At 51.6% G+C, this 13,490-nt stretch overlaps 1 protein-coding gene across 5 annotated transcripts in view; it reads left to right on the top strand.

Moving 5' to 3' along the window:
- The window catches only part of CLEC16A (C-type lectin domain containing 16A), a 211,453-nt gene that overhangs the window by 35,272 nt on the left and 162,691 nt on the right, over window positions 1-13,490 (top strand). For all 5 annotated transcript variants that reach the window (XM_089896165.1, XM_022552227.3, XM_022552228.2 and 2 more), the window contains exons 8-9: window positions 26-79; window positions 3,314-3,427. In XM_089896165.1, the coding sequence (XP_089752291.1) occupies window positions 26-79; window positions 3,314-3,427 (168 nt within the window). The remainder of the gene's footprint in view (window positions 1-25; window positions 80-3,313; window positions 3,428-13,490) is intronic.

The following is a 13,490-nucleotide window of genomic DNA, read 5'->3' as shown; positions in this document are numbered from 1 at the left end:
GTCTCTTTCCCCCAACCTTCACCAGGGAGGAGAACGACCGAAAATCAGCCTGCCGGTTTCTCTCTACCTTCTGTCCCAGGTACGTCTGATCATTCACCTGTGTCCCCAGCACACTGGGGGTCCTTGGAGTGCTGCTGCCTTTCAGAAATTTCCCAGGCCACATTGCCCCATCTTCTCTCTCTGTGTCCCCCATCTTGAAGTAAAGTAACAACACTGAGTAGAGGTGCTATGTATCTTCTTCGTGGTAGTACTTGGAAATTTAAGGAGAAATAAATCAAACCTGACAAATATGTAGTTGGTTTCTACTATGGGGCCTGAGGTTTCCAAAACAAGCAAGGAGTATTCTAAATACCCTGGAAATGTGGGCTGGGTGGCCCCTGTTCTCAGCCATGTTGAAATAAGCCCCAAACTGCAGGACCCAGTGTGTGTACACACACAGCAACCGTGGCTTAACAAACTTCTACTAATGAGGCTGTTTTTAAAGGCTTTTGTCATGGTTCTAGTTCCCAGATTACCTTATGGAAAGTGTCTTGTAGCAGGCTTAGCACCCAGATTTGTGTCTTGAGCCAATTTGTCTGCCTCCCCCTCTTAAACAAGTGTGTTTCCTTCTCGTAATTATATAATATTTACAAGAAGGGAAAAACTCCATGGTGACCCAGTTACATAACTTTAAAAATATTTTTATTACAAGCAGTCCAGACTCTCAGGCCATCTCATTAGACTGTCAAGTAGCCAGACGTTTGACCAGAGCTCTGTTCCCACTTTTGCAGTGGCCCAGGTATTTATTTGCTTTGCTGAGAGCATGTCCTTTTCACTTGGTCCCTGGGCCGCTTTGAGTTTGAGGCGGCTCTGTCTCCTGTTGGCCTGAGAAGAGAGATGCAGACCCGGCCTCTTCTCAGTGGCCGGGCCAACCAGGATCCGCATGTGGCCGGCTCACGTTGCTCCCGGAGTCTCGTTCTGGGGGCTGTTTGCTCAGAGCTGCACGCTGCCTCCTGAATGCCCCTCTGTGCGGTGGAGCTCCGAGCAAGCCCCAGCCCCTCCTGGCAGCGATTTCCGCCGCCTCATTACAAATCCGCCAGCTCCTCCTGCTTGGGATTCTGGGAGTCTGGCAGGACCCGAGCAGGCCAGATGCTGAGCCACAGGAATCCCATGGCAAGTGCCCCCAGGACCCTTCAGCTACTGGGGCACCCCGAGGAGCACGGGGGTCAGGACACACTTTTTCTCCGAGAACCCGTTTTCTCCTGCTTTCCTCGTGAAGGACCAGCAGCTCAGGCACCTAATTACTTGTTTCAGTCTCTCACAAAAAGCATTGTCATTGGCGTTCCTCAGCCTGAGTAAAGGGCTCTCGCTCCCCTGCATTTCCATGGAGCTTTATCATCACGTTGCCCGAATGTGTGAAAACCTCGAATTGGGTATAAATCCCGGTCCTTAATTAAACTCTATATCAGAACATCCTTACAAATTATTTTACAAACATCGCTACTAAACCAAGAAAATACACATTAACGATGTTCATTTGGTGTGACGAGGATGCTGTCCAGCTGAAACTAAACCACCACTGGGGACAAGAGCGTGACTCGGACAGGCTGGCCCAGCCTTTCGAGTCTGGCCCACACACGCTTCACGTACCTTGCAGTGACCGGCCCTCCCCAGGCTTTTCTCTGTCCAGAGCCCAGGAGGGAACGAGCACCATGTGTGTCCACACCGGCCTAGCAGGTGCTTGCTGAATGTTTGTGGACTGAATTCCTTCGTCATCATCATAGTCACCCATGCTTGAATGCCTGCCACAGCCCTGGACATGGGCTAACCCATTTGGTCATATTGTCTATGGTAGCGTTTCTTTGGTGTTTTAAAAACAGGTGTGCTTTTTTTGTTGTTTTTAGGTAGGTATCACATTTGTCTATTCTGCCTGTACCTTTAATCTGAATTGTATTTATTTTTTTGAACAATGTATTCACCCTACTCAAACAGTACAAAATAACATGTAGGGAAAAATCTCCCTCTTACCTCTGTCCCCCACACATCCAGTCCCGCTCCCCAGAGGCAGCCAGTGTTTTAGTTTATGCCTTTCCTTTTTTTTTTTTACAATATTTTTTTAAATAATTTTTTTTTAAGTTATAAAGTTCAAGCAGGTGAAAACCAAGCTGCCTTTCTACTTTTGTTCAGTCTCCTGATTTCTCTCCCCAGAGACAGCTATAGTTACAGGGTCTTCCCGGGTCCTTCCAGAGACGGGGAGAACTCTGCCAGGGATTCTCAACTGGTGGCGATTTCGCCCCACCCTGGGGGACGTCTGGCAGTGTCTGAAGATATTTCTGGTTGTCACGCCTGGGGGAGGGGCTGCAGCTGGCACCTAGTGGGTAGAGGCCAGAGATGCTGCCAAATATCCTCCAGTGCACAGGACAGCCCCCCACAGCAAAGATGTATCGCCTGACAGTAGTGCCGAGGATTCGAGACCCTGTTCCCTGTATATATAAGCAAATACAAATGGGCGCACACACCCTCTGATATACAGATGGTCGGTACACCCCACACTGCACTGTGGTACCGTGTTGCCTTTACATTTTAAAAGAAACCAGCAGGTGTGTCTGAGCCAGCTTTGCAAGGCGGTTTTGGTACCCTGATTACTCAAGCCATTCCTCTGAACGCTGGGCAGCAGGGTGGGGTGGCCGGGCCATCCCAGACCGCCCAGCACCTTCTGATGTTGCCTCCTGGCACAACTCGGTCTGTCTCTGGCTTGTGCGGCTTTTCCTCCCCATGGCTTCCACACCTCCCAGTGCTGCCCTGGAATTCTGGTGCGCTCAAACCCACCGCAAGGGTCAGAGCTCATTCCAGGATGGGATCTCCGCATAGACATCCTCTGCCAAGTCCTTGATTGGAGCAGGGCTCGCCAGCCCCTTCTTCCATGTAACCGAAGTGCTGGGCCGGTGCCTCCTAGTCTTATCCTAATTGGATTTGACACTGAAATGCCTGTGGAGAGGAAGGAGGGTGTGGGTTTGGCACTCCCTTCTCACATTGCTCCACTTCAGCCAGATTTGGCTGCAGCTGGCCTGAGGGACAGTCTCGCTTTAATGCACTTCCTTCTGCCGAAGAACAGCCAGCCAAATAGGTAACAGTCTGAAAGAAGGAGGGCCCAACCCTAGAAGGAGAAGAGTATAACTGGTTTCTCCCCAATGTGACCCATTCTTTGGGTTTTGCACCACCAGGATTGCTGCTGAGACTCATGTAGCCCAGCCTTGTTGTTTCAGATCAAGGAAGGAAGAGGTTGAAAGTCTGCACACTTTAATGTGCATCCCATTTTTTTCCCCCTCACCAGGTCTTCCTAATTATACATCACGCACCCCTGGTGAACTCATTAGCTGAAGTCATTCTGAACGGCGATCTGTCTGAGACGTACGCTAAGCCTGAACAGGATGTTCAGAGAAGCTGTGTAAGTCATTAGTGGGGGACTGTTTTGAGACCCTGATAAAAAGCCATTGCTCATTTTGTTAATGTGTGTTTCTTTAAAACCAGAAACCAACATCCTGCTCATTACAGCACTGGTGATGCATAAGCTGGTCTGGGATTCAGGGAACCTAATCAGCCTTGACACGCATACCCAGGAGAATCTGGGGTCGGGTACTAAGAGTGGATGTGACTGAGCGTGTGTTATTGAACATGGAATTGTCCTGTTCTGGGGCCTCGGTTGTGTATCTGTGAGACACTGTTACTGGGTCCGAATGAGAGAATACTTTGTCCGAGGCACCAGCATCTACAGAGGATGGGCAGGGAGCATCTGTGAATGACACGGGCCCCATGAGAGGGTAGTAGGGAGCAGTGGGGACTGTGACAAATTGGAGGGTGTGTATGTCCTTTGTGAGCAGCCGTTGCTCACCCCAGCCTCCAGTTGTTCTGCAGGAACGTGGATGCTGTATTGCCAGGTTTTCTCATGTTTCTAGAGACACTGGAAAGCTTCATTTTTAGGCAGATACTCCCAAGTTTTAAATTATCACCAACTGTGGCCTAAACAGCATGTTTGTGGTTTGTGCATGTTTGTGCTCCGCTAAAGGGAAACCCTGATCACCAGGGTGATGACTTCTCCCGAGGCTTTCCCTGCTTGGCCCTGTGTCTTGCCTGCCTTCCCTCCTCCCATCCTGTTCACACACACACTGAGCTCCAGGCTACCTCAGTCCTGGCCCTGCTTGCTTTTTCCCCAGCGTGCTCTGTGCTTTCTTCCCTCCACACCTGTGCCCTTAACCCTACCCACTGCCTGGAAGGCCCTTGCTCCTGGTTCCTTCTCATTAAAGGTCTTACCTGCTCTGAGCAGGCGTCTTGTCTGTCATTGGATCTGCTGCAGCGTAGGCGCCACATACACGTCTGAAATGAGAGGTGTTTACACAAAGGCCGTTTCATGAGAGCTCTGTCTCTGCAGCCCGGTTCTCAGTCGGCACGCAGGTGAAGGGGCTGGGCTTACCCTTGGGCAGTTGACTCTGTGGTCATATCTGAGCGAGTGGGTGGAGAGTGATCCTGGAGAGTGATCCCGGAGCGTGAAGGGCCAGCACTGCATGGAGTACAATTACAAGAGGCCCCTGCCCTTCTGGGTTTTCCCATGTACAGTGTCTTGGCCGGGCCACTGTGCTTTTTAAGGCTCATTAGAGCCTCTGAAAAGGTTTCCAGAAACCTTCTGTCCTCATTGGTGGTGGCGTTAGTTCAGCGGAATTGAATAGGGCCTTGTCATGGTTCTTGTCTGGCCTATCCCTTCTTTGCTTCATTCAAGAAGTATTTATTAAGCTCCTTCTTTGGCTCAGGCATCATGCTGTCTCTGGGGATATACAAAACCTAGATAGCCCCTGTCACGCTGGAGCTTTACAGTCCAGCAGGAGAGACAGATTTTGATTAAGCTTACAAACAAGTGTACTATCTCAAGTCTTATATGTGCTCTAAAAGGAAGGAGTAGTGTTTGGTGAGAGGATTTAACCTGGAAGTGATGGGGTGACGAGTGATGAATAGGAAGGACTCCCCTAGTGGTCCATGTTGTGACAACACATGGGCTAGAGAATGTGGAGTTGGCTTAGTGTTGATGCAGCTGGAGATATTTGTTTGCAACTTTCCTAAACTCGCTTTTGCTGAATGAATGCAAGCAATGGAACGTTGAGTCAGAAGAATCAGCAGGGCCTCCAGTCAGGGCTGCTGAGGACCCCTCCAGCCAGTGGGTCACCCTGGGCAAGTCGTTTTACTCCATTTAGAAAACAGCGAGTGTAGGTCCCACTCGGGAGGGCCATGGTGAGGATGGGGAGAAGATAGATTTAAAGTGCCCATCAAGTGCTTGACAGGCTGCAGTCTGGCCCTCAGAGCTGCTTGGTTTGGTCTTCACAGTGTTTGAAAGAAAATTTTATGAATCGCCAACTTTAACATTTGGGAAGTTTCACATGAACGTCCAGATTTCAGGATGGTCTTGAACAGTCAGAAGATCTGGTCCCGGTTGTGCATATGTTCCTGCAGGAAGCTTCTCAGAAGCCGCCCGCATCAGATGAGGCATGTGTCTGCTGTCAGATTTGCCCAGTCTGCCCCCACCCAGCCTGCTGCTAACTCATACTACATTTATGTTAATAACAGACCGGAATGGAGTGGGTTCCTTTGGACTTTGTTTTGTCACATGATTTCCAGAGCCCAAGATAGCTGCTAATAGCTCATTGCAGAATGTCTATAAGACCCTCGCTGCCGAAGTTAGACTTGGTGTTCCAAGAGGTGGACCCAGAGATTGTTGGGGTGCTTGGGTTTGCAGGGTTTTTTCATTGCAATTCATTGATGTGCAGTTGCAGGAAATAATACAGAGAGATCCCTTACCCTTTCCCTAGTTTTCCCCCAGTGGTGACATCTTGCAAAACACTGGTACAGTGTCACAAGCAGGATATTGACATTGATACATGGAGGATTTGCAATTAGAGCAAAAGCAAATTGCAGGAAGTTACTGGTGACCTCTCAGCTTAGGATACCCACTTTAGTTGAACCCTCTAATTGGCGGGATTGTCTAGGAGATCTGTTCTTTTTCCCAATGGCCTCCCCTTGGGATGAATTCCTGCCTCCGCTGTGATAGATGCATGGCGCTCGTGTGGTGGACACCTGAACTGAAAAGGAGATTCTTTTGAGTGTGGAAGGAATTGCCAGCCCAAGTGAAAGTGTCAGCCTTCTACTTCCGGTTATTGCCTTTCCCTGGGTGCGAAGTCGAAGTTTGTGTATTCTGATGACTGCAGTTGAAATTCGGGAAGAGTTTATCTCATCTATGACTTGTTTGACAATAGTCCTGGTAAGATTTACCTTCCTTCCCTCTGAGCAAGAACTGTCTCCTATTGTTTCCTGCCTAACTCGGATGTGGTTTGATCATGCTTGTTTTAAGTTTCTTGGTCTTTTTTAACCTACTTTCTCCTTCCCGTAATTTGTAGATAAGTTACTGGTATTGCTTCATTTTACCAGCAGACATTTCACAAAACCAAACCAAAATTGAAGAGAGAGAAGCAGAGGGGAGAGTAGAGTTATTTGAAAAGTCTGTAATTTAGGGTTAAATTGAAAACACATCAGCGTGGTTAGATAAATGTCTAACTGAAATTCATCTGTGCATTCAACTCGTGTGGTTCCCGCTGAGGGGTAATTCTTGCTATAATTTTAATGCAGAGCAGATCGTGTTTCTTGTCGGGGGAAGCAGAGTAAGAGGACACTCATTCTGAAACTGCTGACATCTCATTATTTTTGCAAAATGAACATACAGATTAGATTATGGGATATGCATCATTACCTGTAGGTACTTTTTTGTTTTTGAAGGGACTTTTTTCATCCTGGGTTTCTGTGGAATCGCTTCCTTGGTTTTTGCATTCATTCATCCATTCCCTGAGTGGAGATGCACTGGTGCCCAGGCAAGACACGACCCCTGCCCTCACTGGGATTCCCAGCCCCCCTAGAGGACAGGAGACGGTGTCTTAGAGACGTCTGCATCGCCTGTGCTGTCCCGGGACTGGCTGGGGATGCTCGGGGGCTCACAGCAGGCACGAATGGCTCAGTGGGTGAACTGGCGGTGGGGTCACAAGGGCTCTTGTGATGTCCTTCATGACTCTTAGAACCTGACCCTCACATGCCACCTTCTCTTTGCTCCGAGGCACAGTGGGGAGGGAGTGGCGGAGGGGTTGCTTTTGGTGCTGTTGCACATTCTGTCTCGTGCAGTGGACCCTGCAGCCAGGCTGCCTGGCTCCTCGTCTTACCAGGTGTGTCCCCGGGCGGGCTAGGCCACCTCTCCGGGCCTCAGCGTCTCACCTCTCCAGTTAGAATAACAACAGTGGGTTTTCGGAGAGGATTAAATGCAGCAGCGTGATGTGTTTATTCCGAAGTCTGGCAGACATCACGGCCTAAGTAGCAGCTGTCAGCTTCAGAAAGGTCTTAGAGTGAAGTAAGTCAGAAAGAGAAAGACAAATACCGTATGCTAACACATATATACGGAATTTAAGAAAAAAAAATGTCATGAAGAACCTAGGGGTAAGACAGGAATAAAGACACAGACCTACTAGAGAACGGACTTGAGGCTATGGGGAGGGGGAAGGGTGAGCTGTGACAAAGCGAGAGAGAGGCATGGACATATATACACTACCAAACGTAAAACAGATAGCTAGTGGGAAGCAGCCGCATGGCACAGGGAGATCAGCTCACATAGCACAGGGAGATCAGCTCAGTGCGCCAGGAGGGTGGGAGGGAGGGAGACGCGAGAGGGAAGAGATATGGGAACATATGTATATGTATAACTGATTCACTTTGTTATAAAGCAGAAATTAACACACCATTGTAAAGCAATTATACTCCAATAAAGATGTAAGAATAAAAAAAAGAAAGCAAAAAAAAAGAAAGGTCTTAGTTTCTGAGGCTTTGGAACAACCCTGCATCCCCTACTTGGGACCTCCCTTCTTGGGATGGTTAACACAGAGGCACACTTAGTGTGCCCCAAAAGAGGAGTCCTGTGACCAGACACAAGGGCACAGAGGGTCAAGTGTAGCAGCCATGACGACTACCATGACGACAGCGGTGACGGCACCAGTTGTGAACGTTGCCGTGTAGTGCCAGCAGCTGAGCCTCTGTGTGCAGCTGGGCCTCCACCTCAGCTGGCCCCAGATTCTACTCTGGAAAGTGCAAATTCTTAGCCAGGCAGCATGCATTTACGTGGTTGGCCGGCTCTGAATTCAGAGTGGGGACAGAATTCTGGGGCAGAATAGGCTTGTTTGTCCCAAAATGAGAACATCTGCTGTCTCTCTATAGGCACCAGTTCAGCCAGTTGGGATGGTCTCCAGGTGATTCTTGGGGGATCCAGAAGGGTGAGCGCATGCTCAAAATGTTAGCCACCAGTTCTCCACGTGACACCTGTCCTTCCTGGGAGCTGGACCCTCTGTTGGCAGAAGATTCTGCTGGGGCGTGGTGTGTGGATCTGGCAGCTAAGAAAGTAGCAGCCTGGCTTCTCTGGCTTGTGTGTTTGCAGAAGCAGAGAGTTCATCATTGGCTTGGGTCCCCGGGTTGCCAGTGCATGGCAGGCTTTCCAAACCAGGCTTGAATCAGACGGCAGCAGAGGCCCCCGAGAATTGAATGCATCGGGCAGAATAGCCCTCTGCGGCTGGGATTAGAGATCCCCCATATCTTTCGGTGCCCCTGACCTTACCTGTGACCCCCAGGGTAACCAATGCTGGTTCCAGAGCACACATGTTCTTCTTCCTGAAAGTCGTAATCGGCTTCTGGGAGGGGGTTGATCGGGAACACCAAAGGGAAAAAATAGACTTGTATAAATCAAGGGCCTTAGCTGGCACAGTTGCAAGCATTCCCACAAAGAACTAGAACTTGTGTGTATTCTCCCTTTTTGCGGGGCCATTGTGGTCTAGCCCATCATCCCTCAATGGGGTTATAGCTCCCAGGCGCCCCCGCTGCCTGCAGAGCCCCGTGTGTGGCAGTGCTGGCTCGTAGGCCATGGGGGTTTGACAGAATCAGAGAGAATCCAGGGTGCAGCACGTTCCACGTAGGAACCGTCGCCTCTCCCTTCCTCCTGTGTGGAAGCGGGGGGCTGCACAGCTGATGGAAGCCCTGCGGTGTGGAGGCTCACAGAGGCATGGCCTGTAGCCAGGGCCACCGGTGACTGACCTGCGGGGTTGAGGGGCTGGTCCTGGTCCAGGGAACAGGAGGGCCAGGGATTCTCGGGGTGGCTACAGCCTGGAGGAGCTGACAGGGCAAAACACAGTGGGTAATGCGGGGGTGGGCACGGAGAAGGTTCTGTGACTCAGGCCTGAGCTGGCTTTTCTGTCTGCCCAGCAGCATGACACAGAACGGACTGGGGCAGCCACCAGGCTAGAGACCGCTCAGAGGTGGCTCGGAGGGGCGAGGCAGTGTCACTGAATGGGGACCTCCCCTAGTCTGCATTGAGCCATTGGTGGCTTCTTCCAGGTCTCGCCTGAAATCAGGAAAATCAAGGGTGGGGACAGGAAAAGGAGGCACCCACCACTTCTGCTGTCTGTGCCCTGGGGCTTTGTGAGTTTTTATCAGTGGCCAGGCCCCTTTGGGCATTTGAGGTGTTTTTTTGTTTTTTTGTTTTTGCGTACGCAGGCCTCTCACTGTTGTGGCCTCTCCCGTTGCGGAGCACAGGCTCCGGATGCGCAGGCCCAGCGGCCATGGCTCAGGGGCCCAGCCGCTCCGCGGCATGTGGGATCCTCCCAGACCGGGGCACGAACCCGTGTCCCCTGCATCGGCAGGCGGACTCTCAACCACCGCGCCACCAGGGAAGCCCAGCATTTGAGTTTTTTAACTAGACTTTGGGTTCCTTGAAGTTGGGACAGCATTATTTATTCATCTGTTCGATACATAATTACTGGGTGTGTACCAGGCAGTGTTCTAGGACTAGAGAGACACCATGAACAAAACAAAGACCCCCTGACTTCCGGGAGCTTCTCTCGTAGTGGGAAGAGAGACAGGAACCATAAAACTATTAATGAACAGCAGAGCATGTTCTGATGTGAGACGAGCTCTGGAAGAGCATCTATAGTGAAGCAGAGGAGGGAGGGGGGCTGTGCTAGGAGGCTTGGGAGGGGTGCACTTCTCCATAGGGTGGCCTCACGGGGAAAGTGACATTAGAGCGTAGATTTTAAGGAATTGAGGGAGCAAGTCATGTAGAAATCTGGGGGGAAGAGCATTTGGGCCAGAAAGAACAGCCAGTGCAAAGGCCCTGAGGCGGGTGTGCCTGGTGTGTCAGGACCGGCAAAGAGCAGCGTGGTGAGGCAGAGTGTGGTGGGGGATGAGGCGTGGCGGGAGATGAGACGGGGCGGGGCGGGGTGGGGGTAATGAGAGTCCGAAGCAGGTGGCGCCTTTCAGGCCATTGGAGGACTCAGGAGTTTATGCTGGGGGAAGTGGGAACATCCTAACCTCAGGGTCCACAGTGTTTGTCATGCAAGACAACTTCAGTTGTCTTGAAATAATGAATCTCAACAGGGACAGCAAGCACCTTATCTCTTAAGGAGCAAGGAAATCCCGTCCTGGTCAGGGCCAAAGTCCTCCATCCAGGAAACTGGGTTTTGCTCGGGGGTTGGGGGGGGTGCTTCACCTGACAGGAGGCTGGGGGGCCGCACATGGGTAGAATAGGGCCACTCCGGTCACTCACTGCCCAACCTAGGACAAGTCAGCATGGCGGGTGGGTGTAACTCTCATCCTGGAGGACGGATAGTGTGGTTGCCCCCGTGCGCTCTGAGTCCTGGCTGGCCTGAGATTGACTGCCCGCTGACCCCTTGCTGCGATGCTCATAACCTCAGGGGACCCCCCCGCCCCGGGAACCTCTAGCCAGGTATGGGGGCAGATTCTTGAAAGCTTCATGAGCAAAGAAAAAAAAGAAACCTGAAAGGGCTTTATTCGGGCCATCGGTATTATTCTGGGTGAAACTTGGACTGTGGGTGGTCCGTCCCTAGCAGGAGCAGCACCCTTCTGTCAGGCACTGACCGCATGCCAGACTGGTTGGTGTGCTTGCTCTCCCTCCTCCCCCACCTCCCGCCACGGTATTTCAGGAGCACGCACCCATTCCAGGCTGGCGCGGTGCTGCCCTCAGGGGCTGCAGGACAAGCAAGATGGACAGATGAGGTCCCTGTCCTGACATCCTGGTGGGAAAACAGACGGTAAACAAGCATGTCAACACAGATTTAAGGTTTGCGTCTGGGAAGACATGGAAAACAGCTTTGGGAGATGACGGTGAGGGAGGTGAGGTGACACCGGATCTGAGGACGAAGGATGAGGAGCTCACCTTGATGAGAGTGGGGTGGTGGTGAGGGTTGGGATGGTCAAGGCACGGAAAAGGGTGGGCCAGAGACCTTGCTGGTTATGAACTGGCTGGCTGGGATCGGAAGAGGGGCCAGAAGGCAAGCAGCGTGCTGGGTCAGCGGGGGAGGGGGACGTGTAAACTTTACAGACGAGGAGCGCGCTCATTCGCCTCCTTTACCAGCTCATTTTAGGCTCCTAATAGCCCACGGAGTGAGGTAGTGTCACCATCACATTTCCGCATGAGGAAGCCGACGCTAACGTAACAGGGGTTAAGGGGTCATTCTGTCATCCCCCAGTTGTGCGGGACTGCACGCTTCCAACCCCAAGTCCCCAGGCTGTTTCTGCTTCGTGCTCTTCTGCCACCATCCCCAATGATGGTCTCCAGGTTAGCGTGAGATGTGGGGTTCTGGACCGAGCATTTCAGGTCACTGAGAGTCACCACTATTTCATAGTTCATTATGTTTTCTTGGAGGACAAGATGTAAAATACTCCTTCTAAAGAAATACCAACTAAGTGCTTGGTTTGTCACTGTTTAATCAGAGCACAGGGTATTTTATTTTGCATGAGCATTGAACATGCCTCTTCAATCATAAATATCTTGGGATTAATTCATCCTACAAGCATTCATTAGTTCTTGATGGAGTGCCAGATGCAGCGTCAGAGGGACAGACTAGGCAATGCTCAACGTTGAGAGGGACAGAGAAGATGACCAGGGATGGGGAAGGACAGGGGATGAGGCTGGTCTCCTACAGACCCAGCAGCACCCCGAGGCTGCTTTCTAAGAAGTCCCAACACCATCTTGACGTGACCTGTGGGTCCCCACAGAGTCTGAGCACCGTCTGTGTGCAGCGCAAGGCGTCTGAGCTCAGAGAGGGCTCCGATTCCAGATAAATGCACACTGCTTTGGGTTATGCCTTGGCCGCCACAACACTCCCTGATAATTGGCCGATCGTGGGGAAGAAAGCCACGCTCCTCTTGTTAATGGAAGTGGCCTGTTACCTCTTCATGTTTCCCCCGCCACGGGTTTTATTTTCGCCATTAAGCTCAGCTGTGTTGCCCAGTCACCTCGCTGATGTGGCTGCAGTTGTGAATTCTGGACACGTGTGTGGGCTTTGGCTCAGCAGCCCCATGTCACTCAGGGTTTGGCATGTAGCACACGCACCCATACATCACCCAGGAGTTTATTCCGTCTGATGTTTGCTTGCTGATCACCTCATTCTGGAATGAGCATAGGCTCGCTTGGCAGCAATTAGTGGCCCTGCTTCCCTGCGAAGCCAGTTGCCAAGCTTGTGCTGCGGTGCCATTGGTTACGGTTGGCGTAAACCTGGGTCACTGTGACCCCCGTGACATTTGGAGCTCTGTGCATGTGAGACAAAAATGGGAAATAATTACACACTGTGCTCGTCCATAATGCCTGTCAGGTCAGAGGGCCACCCAGTGAGTGATGTGATGTGTGGACTGTCCCCAAGCAGGGCTACCTGCTCCTCCGGGCAGTGTGACCCCGGTATGGCAGGGCCTTTACATCCACCCTTCAGGGGACTGGGCTCACATGGGGAGGCTCGGCAGGTGCTTGTGGGAGGGAGTGAACGCTTGAGTGGGGCAGCAGAATGGTTGAGCACGTGGGGAGCGCTGAAGCTACGCTTCCCAGGTTCAAACCACTGCTTCTCATGAGCAGTGACCTAGGGCGAGTCCCTCGCCCTTGGCAACTCCCTCCCGCTTCTGTTGTTTGCAGGATAAAGTGAGTCAATATATGTCAAGTGCCCAGAGCAGCGCTGGGCACATTGCACATGCTCACTGGGTGTTAGCCATGGTTGTTATCATTACCTGAAAAAAATAACAAGAAAGCGCGTTACTACCTCTGGGCACCTCACAGGAGCCCTGCGGGGAAGTGCCAACGTGAGGCCCATTTGATACACATGGAAACTGAGGCCCGTAGAGGAGAAAGCAGCAAGCAGGGTGCGTGGGACAGTGAGCCGGACTCCGACTGCTCCAGCGCCCCGTGGATCCCACCCTTCCTTTGCACCGTACACCCTGCAGGCCCAGAGGCTGGAGGTCAGGGAGGGAGACCAGGGGCCCAGGAGCACTTTGGGGAGGTGAGTCTCACGCACTCACAAACCAGAAAGCCAGCGAATGGTAAGTTGCTAGTTTGATTGGATTTTAAAAGTTAGCCCCCCTCCCCTGCCATCTCTTCCAGCCTA

The sequence above is a fragment of the Delphinapterus leucas genome, chromosome 15 (assembly GCF_059928025.1).
Source record: "Delphinapterus leucas isolate spDelLeu-1000000601 "Yukka" chromosome 15, BTC_Dleu_Yukka2, whole genome shotgun sequence".
Classification (NCBI taxonomy): Eukaryota; Metazoa; Chordata; class Mammalia; order Artiodactyla; family Monodontidae; genus Delphinapterus; species Delphinapterus leucas.
This window is presented reverse-complemented; position numbering and strand designations above follow the sequence as displayed.